Source organism: Copadichromis virginalis, linkage group LG12, assembly GCF_057382275.1.
Source record: "Copadichromis virginalis isolate Kocher_CV1m ecotype Utaka linkage group LG12, C_Virginalis_male_GT1.1, whole genome shotgun sequence".
NCBI classification, from domain to species: domain Eukaryota; kingdom Metazoa; phylum Chordata; class Actinopteri; order Cichliformes; family Cichlidae; genus Copadichromis; species Copadichromis virginalis.
The window spans coordinates 40,517,164-40,525,804 of NC_140629.1; the positions used below are offsets into that span (position 1 = coordinate 40,517,164).

At 45.8% G+C, this 8,641-nt stretch overlaps 1 protein-coding gene across 1 annotated transcript in view; it reads right to left on the reverse strand.

Moving 5' to 3' along the window:
- The window catches only part of c5 (complement component 5), a 35,190-nt gene extending 26,751 nt beyond the window's left edge, over positions 1 to 8,439 (reverse strand). The window contains exons 1-10 of the mRNA XM_085476570.1: positions 8,348 to 8,439; positions 5,598 to 5,793; positions 5,361 to 5,514; positions 1,857 to 1,927; positions 1,678 to 1,775; positions 1,520 to 1,602; positions 1,346 to 1,436; positions 1,150 to 1,258; positions 144 to 276; positions 1 to 63 (exon numbers count right to left, since the gene is read on the reverse strand). The exon at positions 1 to 63 is cut by the window's left edge and continues 53 nt beyond it. Coding sequence (XP_085332696.1) covers positions 1 to 63; positions 144 to 276; positions 1,150 to 1,258; positions 1,346 to 1,436; positions 1,520 to 1,602; positions 1,678 to 1,775; positions 1,857 to 1,927; positions 5,361 to 5,514; positions 5,598 to 5,793; positions 8,348 to 8,415 — 1,066 coding nt within the window. The 5' untranslated portion in view covers positions 8,416 to 8,439. The remainder of the gene's footprint in view (positions 64 to 143; positions 277 to 1,149; positions 1,259 to 1,345; positions 1,437 to 1,519; positions 1,603 to 1,677; positions 1,776 to 1,856; positions 1,928 to 5,360; positions 5,515 to 5,597; positions 5,794 to 8,347) is intronic.
- Positions 8,440 to 8,641: the final 202 nt, after the last annotated feature.

Sequence of the window (8,641 nt, forward strand, 5' to 3'; positions counted from 1 at the left end):
TCAGGCTGTAAGGTGATTTGACAAACTTCACTGCAGCAAACTCGGTCTCCTGAGTAATACCACCTGAGAGACAAAATCCGCCCCACAAATTAAATATTTAAGTATTTCAAAGAATCGGGCTAAGAGCAGTGATCCATGCTCACCTGTGCTCTCTTCCACCAGTACAGCTATGTACAGGTACTTCCCCAGCAGGCTGTTGAGGTCTTTTGGTCCATTGTATTCAGACAGAACCTTCTGCATATTAACATTCACATGCACGTCACCTGCTGAGGACAACTGAAAGAGACACACACAGACACCGCTGTCAAAGAAACACAACAGATATGAGTTACATGATGAGAGTCACCTGGAGGAGGATCGTCAATAACCTAACACCACTAGAATAATGTCAGCTTCTCTTTAGGCAGGTAACACCCTAAAAATACGCCCAAAGTTAGAAACACTGACCACATCAACTGTCAGTGGGATTGCTGTAAGAGGTTCATAGATAATTTGCAGATGCAGCAAACACAGTGTTTCTGCAGTCTTGGTGCCAAAGTTCAAATCAACATTCTGAAATGTGAGCTGGTTCTTAAAAAACACCAGCACTGTGAAGCAGCTGGACAAAGAGCCTGACTATCCCCCAAAGTCCAGTCAAAGATTTGATTGAAGACTGCTTAAACCAGGAGGACAAACTGATTCACTCTGCGATCTTTTTAAGAGACCACATCGAGCATTCCCACCTCCACACGGAGCTGAAGTTCAGTACCTGTTTGGAGACCTGTAAGATTTGTGACAACCTCTGGCATTCAGATCAAGTGAGTAGTGTACGAGGTGAATACCATGGCAGGTCTCGCACACACCACACAGGTCTGAGCTAAAATGGACCGTCTGTGACTTCAAAACATCTGTTTTGGTTATTAGTAAACTTGCCTGATAAAATAAATCCATAACAGTCTAAATATTGAAAAAACAACTATAAAAGTTACAAAAAGTCAAAGTAATACATCAGTCATCCTGAAAAAGCTGAACATTTGGATACCTGGATGGTTTCTGTAGCATAAAACAGCTGGAGCACGAGTGAAATGGTTCAAATAACAATACTGTCAACATTAATCAGCATTAATAATAATAATAACAAGTGTCCTGGTGTTTGTTCATGTCTCTTACACTTTCTCTGATGATAGAGTTTGGGATGATAACTGGCGGACTTTTCCCACTAACATAGCCGTAGCGCAGAAACACGTCACCATCAGCCACCGGAGCGCCGTGGAGATACCTGGGACAGGTAAAAATACCACTCGTGTGTAACTGACAGCTTTAAATTATTTGAAAGTCTATAAACAGTGCAGAAATGTTTATTCACCTGGCTGAAACCTTGAAGTTGAAACTGGTGAATAAATTGTGACTGATGTAATTTGCTTCTGGTTCCACTTGGATGGAGAAACTGGGAAGAACTGATGCAGGGTGAAAGCCATTAATAACGCGTGTTTTACCCTCGATCAGCACCAGCAGTTTGCTTCATGATATTATAATGTACCGTATTCTCTAACTTCAAAGTCGGTGGTTGCTGTTGTGGTGAAATCATTGGAGTAAGAAGCTTCAATGGACCAAATGCCCAACCTGGAATCACAGACACGACCTTAGATACACGACCACGCAGCTGTGTGTCGCTTGTTTTACACTCTTATTTCTTACTTTGGGTTGACGGGGATCTTAAAGGGGTTTTGCAGAGATGGGATTCCATTGTTCACATCGACCATCTCCACAATGTCCACTGTTGTATGGTCCGGGTCCTGGCGGGAGGGAGAGGGTAAGATATTATGGAACCCATCACTGCACCCACCTGCTACTACACAGGACAACTTCCCGCTTACCTTAAATGTCAGGTAGACGCTGCGATTAGCCGGTCTCAGCTCCTGGTTCAAGGAGAACGCCCTCACTTTGACTGGGAACAGAAGCACAGCTGTATGAGTGACAAGGGTGATGGTGTAACGGAGAACCTGAAAGAGGATCGTCTGAATTTTTAGGTTAATGAGAACCATCCGACTACAGAAACCATGACAAAGACAGCCTGAAAGATGAACTCCAGCTCTGAGCTGATGGAGACCTTAACAGGAACCCTTGGCAAGGACTGGCTGAGGAGATCTACCAAACTCTATGAAGCCATATGAACCTGTTGATCAAAGACACCACACACCAATGCTTCTCATGGAAACTGAGGACACGTGTTAGAGCAGAGAGGAGACAGAACTGACTGACTTAGAGAGCGAGGGGGCGGAGTCTCCAGTGGACTTCCAGGTATACGAACCCTCTCCCACATGCAGGTAGCTGTACTGTTACCTTCTTTGATCATGTCCACAAGTCTCAAAAGGCTGATTCTGTCCATCTGGTTCTGTTCGGTGGGAGAAATGTTTCATCATCATCAGGTGACTCCTTCAGTCTCAGCTGACTGCAGGTTTCAACCTTATAAACAGCACATTTGTACTGACTGACACTAGCAGCACTGAATGAACGATGGGCTGTGAGGTCAGTTTATGACCATGTACCATTCACAGAGAGTTGGGGAATGGCTACAATCACAGCATTGTAAGATGGTGACAGATGTACCCTTAGGCTCCCTCCTCCATTCAGAGATGGTCTTTCCCTTTTCACGTAAATGACCTCCTTGACTCCGCCCTCAAACCAGCGTTCCTCCCTGTCCAGGATGTGTACATCCCCCATCCTTGAACAGCCCGTTCTCACTCCCGAGGCGTAACATGCCGATGTTTTGTCACGTCCCGCGGCGTTCCTGAGGAACGCGAAAGGAGACCTTCGGCGTTCTTATGGTACACTGCGGGTTATGGCTGAAATCCAGTGCAATGATGCTCCCGCGGTAATAGACGTTCCAGCCCTGTATTCCAGCCCTAAACCTAACCTTATTCCTGACCTTAACCGGGACTTTAATGATGTTAAGTAGCGTGTTTCTAAGCGATGTGAAGAAAAAGAGCGAATGTGTAGATTGAGTCCAGACGGTACTCCATCCATCCATCCATTCACTTCTGCTTATCCTTTTCAGGGTCGCGGGGGGCGCTGGAGCCTATCCCAGCTGTCATAGGGCGAGAGGCGGGGTACACCCTGGACAGGTCGCCAGTCTGTCGCAGGGCTAACACACAGGGACAGACAACCATTCACACTCACTTTCAAACCTAGTGACAATTTGGATTATCCAATTAACCTATCCCCACAAGCTGCATGACGGTGGGAGGAAGCCGGAGTACCCGGAGGGAACCCACGCGAACACGGGGAGAACATGAGAACTCAGACGGTTCTCATATTTCCTCATTTTTCCGAGGTCGTCATTTAGGAACGTAGTGTGTAGCCGAAAACGTAATATGTTGACGATTTGTCACCTAGCGTAAAATGTTATGCTTTGGGAGTGAGAACGTGTTGCCTTGAAAGAGTGACCACTGGCCTGTAGGCGTAAACAGACTGCAGAGTCCTGGCCTGACGAGGTGGCCCTGCTGTGTTGCCAGAGCTTGTTTGGTTTCCCCGATGTATAAATCCTGCCAATCCTCCTGCACCATGTTACTCTGTTTGTGTTGGGGACCCGATCCTTGGGGTGGACCAGTTTTTGGCGCAGCGTGTTTTGAGGTTTAAAAGCCACAGAGACCCGGTGTTTAGAAAAAATGCGTCTCAGCTGCTCCGATACTCCTGACACGTACAGGATCACTACAGGTTTTGCTTAGGCAGCGGTTGTCCTTCTCTCCTGGATCGGCTGGAGCCAACAGCACACAGACTCAGGAGGGAGCAGCCCCCCGACCAGTGGCCCAACTGGATCTCCAGTTATATGACCTCTTTTACACATTGGACATTGAACTGTAATTTGCTATGATACAGGTACATTGATACAGTGGTTAACATGCAGCTGGAATTCAGATTGAAGTTATTTATCTGTTCTCTTAAACAGACATCTCCAAATCAGCAGCTGATGGTTCCAGTCCAGCTATGCCTGAAGCTCCCAAAGGACATTTTATAAACATCAGCTTAGATGGTACGCCCCTCCATCATAAAAACATTTAACTGATGTATCTGTGTCTTTGTATTCCTGATGATACAGACAATGAGCTCATAATGCTGCTGATCACACACAGCAGTAACACAGTTGTCTGTAAAATCTGATTCTTTCTTCTTTAATCTGCACGCATGAGGAAAAAAGTTCAACTCACTGAGTAATATTTGATCTTTTCCACCTGATTCATTATTATCAGGAAGTCCTAAAAACTCCCTGAAAAGCCTTCAGTTAATCCAAAATGCTGCAGCAAGAGTCCTGACAGGGACTAGAAAGAGAGAGCAGATTTCTCCTGTTTGGCTTCCTGTTAAATCCAGAATTCAAAATCCTGCTCCTCACATACAAGGTCTTAAATAATCAGGCCCCATCTTATCTTAATGACCTTGTAGTACCATATCACCCTATTAGAGCACTTCGCTCTCGCTCTGCAGGCCTACTTGTTGTTCCTAGAGTATTTAAAAGTAGAATGGGAGGCAGAGCCTTCAGTTTTCAGGCCCCTCTTCTGTGGAACCAGCTTCCAGTTTGGATTCAGGAGACAGACACTATCTCTACTTTCAAGATTAGGCTTCAAACTTTCCTTTTTGCTAAAGCATATAGTTAGGGCTGGACCAGGTGACCCTGAATCCTCCCTTAGTTATGCTGCAATAGATGTAGGCTGCCGGGGGATTCCCATGATGCACTGGGTGTTTCTACCTCACTCACTATGTGTTAACAGACCTCTCTGCATTGAATCATATCTGCTATTAACCTCTGTCTCTCTTCCACAGCATGTCTTTATCCTGTCTTCCTTCTCTCACCCCAACCGGTCGCAGCAGATGGCCCCGCCCCTCCAGGTGAAGTTTTTCCTTCCCACTGTCGCCAAAGTGCTTGCTCAAAGGGGGTCATATGATTGTTGGGTTTTTCTCTGTATGTATTATTGTAGGGTCTACCTTACAATATAAAGCACCTTGACACTGTTGTTGGGATTTGGAGCTGTATAATTTGTGATTTGTGGTCCAGTTCTGAAGCTCTCGTGCCCATCGTTGGTACTGTCAGCTGAACACGGGTCAGCGCGGGTAACGTGATTGGTCCGTGACTATGCGTCCCTTATGCAACAAACTGCATGCTCTGTGTACTGTGGCACCTTTCTATCAGAACCACCATGAACTTCTTCTGCAGTTTGAGCTCCAGCAGCCTCAACAGGCCACACCCTCTATCCTCTGACCCCCAAACCAGTCTGTCTTTATGACTACAAGACAACCACCTGACTAGCTGAGTGTAAAGATGGGTTATAAAACATAAGATTAATGAGGAGAAGGCTGGAGTCTGAACTGGGACAAACTTCTCTCACCGCTCTGACGCGGCGTGTACAGCGGTTTGTCGGTTTGGATGAACAGGAAGCCATTGGTGCGACTGATGGGCACAGACTGGTGCTGATTGATCACGTCTGACTGCACATGGAGAATCACATGATTTGCACTCTTGTCCAGCTGGTTTGGGTACAGCTGTAAAAAGGAAGTGACATCATAAGTATTTCAGATGCCTTCAGTTAAACTGCAGGTGTTAGCCTGTTAGCATCTTTTCTCACCCGGACTTTGGCGTCAGCCTGGTGGTTATTTTGTGCATTGAGGGTCACGACCTCCCGAGCCAGAACCCGGTGATTCGGAGCCATTGACGTCTTCAGGAACAGGTAGACGTTGACTTCACCTGTAAAACCAAACAGCTGCACCACCACGGTCTCCACGGCGTCCAGGCGGAGTGATAGAGGTGCCGTTATCAGATACCTGAGAGAGGAGACGTTTTAAAGTGATGCATATTTAGGTTGTTATCAGTTTGTCACGTTCGTCTAGAGCGGCTTATGCTGTTGATACTTGCACATATCATCAGCACATACAGTCTGTGAACGTTTGTCCAGACTCGTATCAAATTTAAATTTAAGAAATTACATTTTCAAAAAGCATATTTATGCTCAATGAATATTCTGCTGTTATTCCAATGAGTCAGAAACAACTCAAAGCTAGTGCTCCATGGTCTAAGTAGCTTGGAAAGAAGAGCATCTGGACTTCTGTAAGTTGCTTGAAGACGTTTCACCTCTCATCCAAGAAGCTTCTTCAGTTCTAGGGTCAAATGGCGGAGAGTCCCCCCAAAGAGGGACAAAGGACCCCCTGATGATCCTCCACCTAATCACACGAGCCAAGGTGTGAAAACGGGTGTGGGTCACAATCAACCAGGGTTTCGGGTGAGCTCATTGTGAAACCTAGCCCCACCCTGTCATGTGACTAACTGAGGTCAGATGGCCCTGGATGTGGGCGTTAAGGTGTCTGGATTATAGGCAGACAGTTGGGGTCATAAGCCCCGCCTCTGTTCAAAGATGGCCGTTCAAAGTGGACAAAGATGCTTCTTTCACTCCTCTTTCAAACCATCTGTCTTCTCTTTAGAAGACGGAGACCTCCATAATCACTCCTTGGCTCGTGCGATTATGTAGAGAGGATAGTCTAATCTGGGACTCTCCACCATTTAACCTTATACCTGAAGAAGCTTCTCAGATGAAGCGTCGTCAAGCAGCTTAAAGAAGTCCAGACCCTTTTCTTTCCGAGCTCCTTGGACTACGATGACCTGGATGACTGAGAACCTTCACAGACTCACACTCCATGCAAGCTACGAGTTGTTTCCCCCACACACATCCTCACAAGTCCAATGCTCTCAATCTCCAGGAAGTACCCAAAGAGTTCAAAGGTGTCTTTAAAGGGTGAAACAAACCTTTAGTAGTTTTTTCCACCTTCTTATTTCGGGGTCTTTAAAGTCAACTGGATGTAATTTTGGTTTATTTCAGGCTGCTGGAAACTCAGAACTCGGTGTGAAGATTTCAGTTTATCACATAGTGCCAACTCACAACAACGTTATCTTGCAGCTCTTTTTATCGAAAGACTACATGTTAGGTTTTGTATTGTTGATTGTCATTTATGCTTAGAAATATTTAACCATATATGCTTAGAGGTGTATAATCAATTGTGTAGTGATAGTCTGCAAACTTTGTGTGCATTAGAGAGCACTCTGGGAGCACGAGAGAGGTCGTACCTTGTCTTATTGTTTTATGGTAGGATTAACGTAGCTACGTCTGTTCTAGTCTAAGTGCTTTAAATGCTGGACTTCCTCACCGTGTTATCAGAATCAGAATCAGAATCAGAATACTTTATTGATCCCTGGGGGAAATCTAGGGTGAACCATCTAGGGTGAGGGGGAGGCTACCCTCTTCCTGACCAAGGATGTTTGCGTTTGTGCTTTTATGTTATAGGACCCTTTGATCAGCAGTAATGCACACACACACACACACACACACACACACACACACACACACACACACGGTACTCTTTGTTTGTATGTAGACATCATATGTTAATGAACCTATGCATATTCATGTAGCCTCAATAAAACAACAGTGTTACGGGAGAACGAACGAGAGCAACTGGGGTCAAGCGAAGGAACGGCGTCTGTCCGGTTCTCTCCCGTGCACGAGAAACATGAAGAACTTTGCCTACTTCGTGTCTTGCTTGCGGTGTAATTATATTGCCTTCAACGTTCCAGCGAATAGGTTCAAGCTACAAACCTATCACTACAAACTTTGTTGCAGCTGCAAATTTAAAATGCTGGTTGCAAAAACAGCCCCGACTGCTCTGCACCTGTACTGGAACCTGCTGAAGCCTTGGTAAACATGACCGTTGAGCAAGGGGGCGTTTGGGTTGGTTAACGCTCTCCTGGAGGTGTGTGACTCACCCGGTCAAATGTGATTGGTCAACAAAAGCTTCTTGCACAAAAACCTTGTCCCTGTCTATAGAGGTTATTGATTCTGTGGTTCTTAACCTCTTAACACCCACAGGTTTCCACCGACCTGTTTGGAATAGGATCACATTTATATGGAATTTTCACCTGTTTGGCGTGCCGGAAAGCTGGAAGGTCAAAATGGATCTATGAGATTTGGTTGAGAGGTAAAATCTTCTAGTTTGAAAAGCTGGGCATGTTTAGCATGTGGGGAAATTCAACCTAACCTTAACCCTCACTTATCCACTGGTGACCTGATGGACGGTAAACAGGACTAACGAGGACCACGCTGACTCTCTGCTGTTTGACACGGCCGGCCTGATTGAGGAAATGCAGGACGCTACAAGCTTCTTTGTGCTTGGGCATCAAATAAGTTGTTCTGACCCTTTGTTTCTTCTGCACACCCTGCAGCTGAACATGAACACAGCTGTTTAAGCCCAAAACAGCTGTGGCAGTAAATGGGAGGCTGCAGGGTAATAAAACATTCATTAACAAGTAATAAAGTTCAAACAGACTTACGAGCTGGACTGAGCCTCCGACCTCCAGCAGAGAAGCCACACACACGCGAGGAGGACACACACCTTCATCCTGAAGGTAAGAAGCACACTGAGCTCTGCAGAGAACTGAGCGACACAGCTGGATTTGATTAGTTATTCATTTACTCGGCTATTGGCAAACGGCTGGGGGTCCTCAATGAAACACAACCGAGGTGGAAGCTCCTGTTTGTTTGTATGCAGAGCTGAGTGTGTAACAAAGGTGAGTTTACTCAGCAGGGGGTTTTGGGTCTTACCTAACACTGTTGACTCTCAGGTT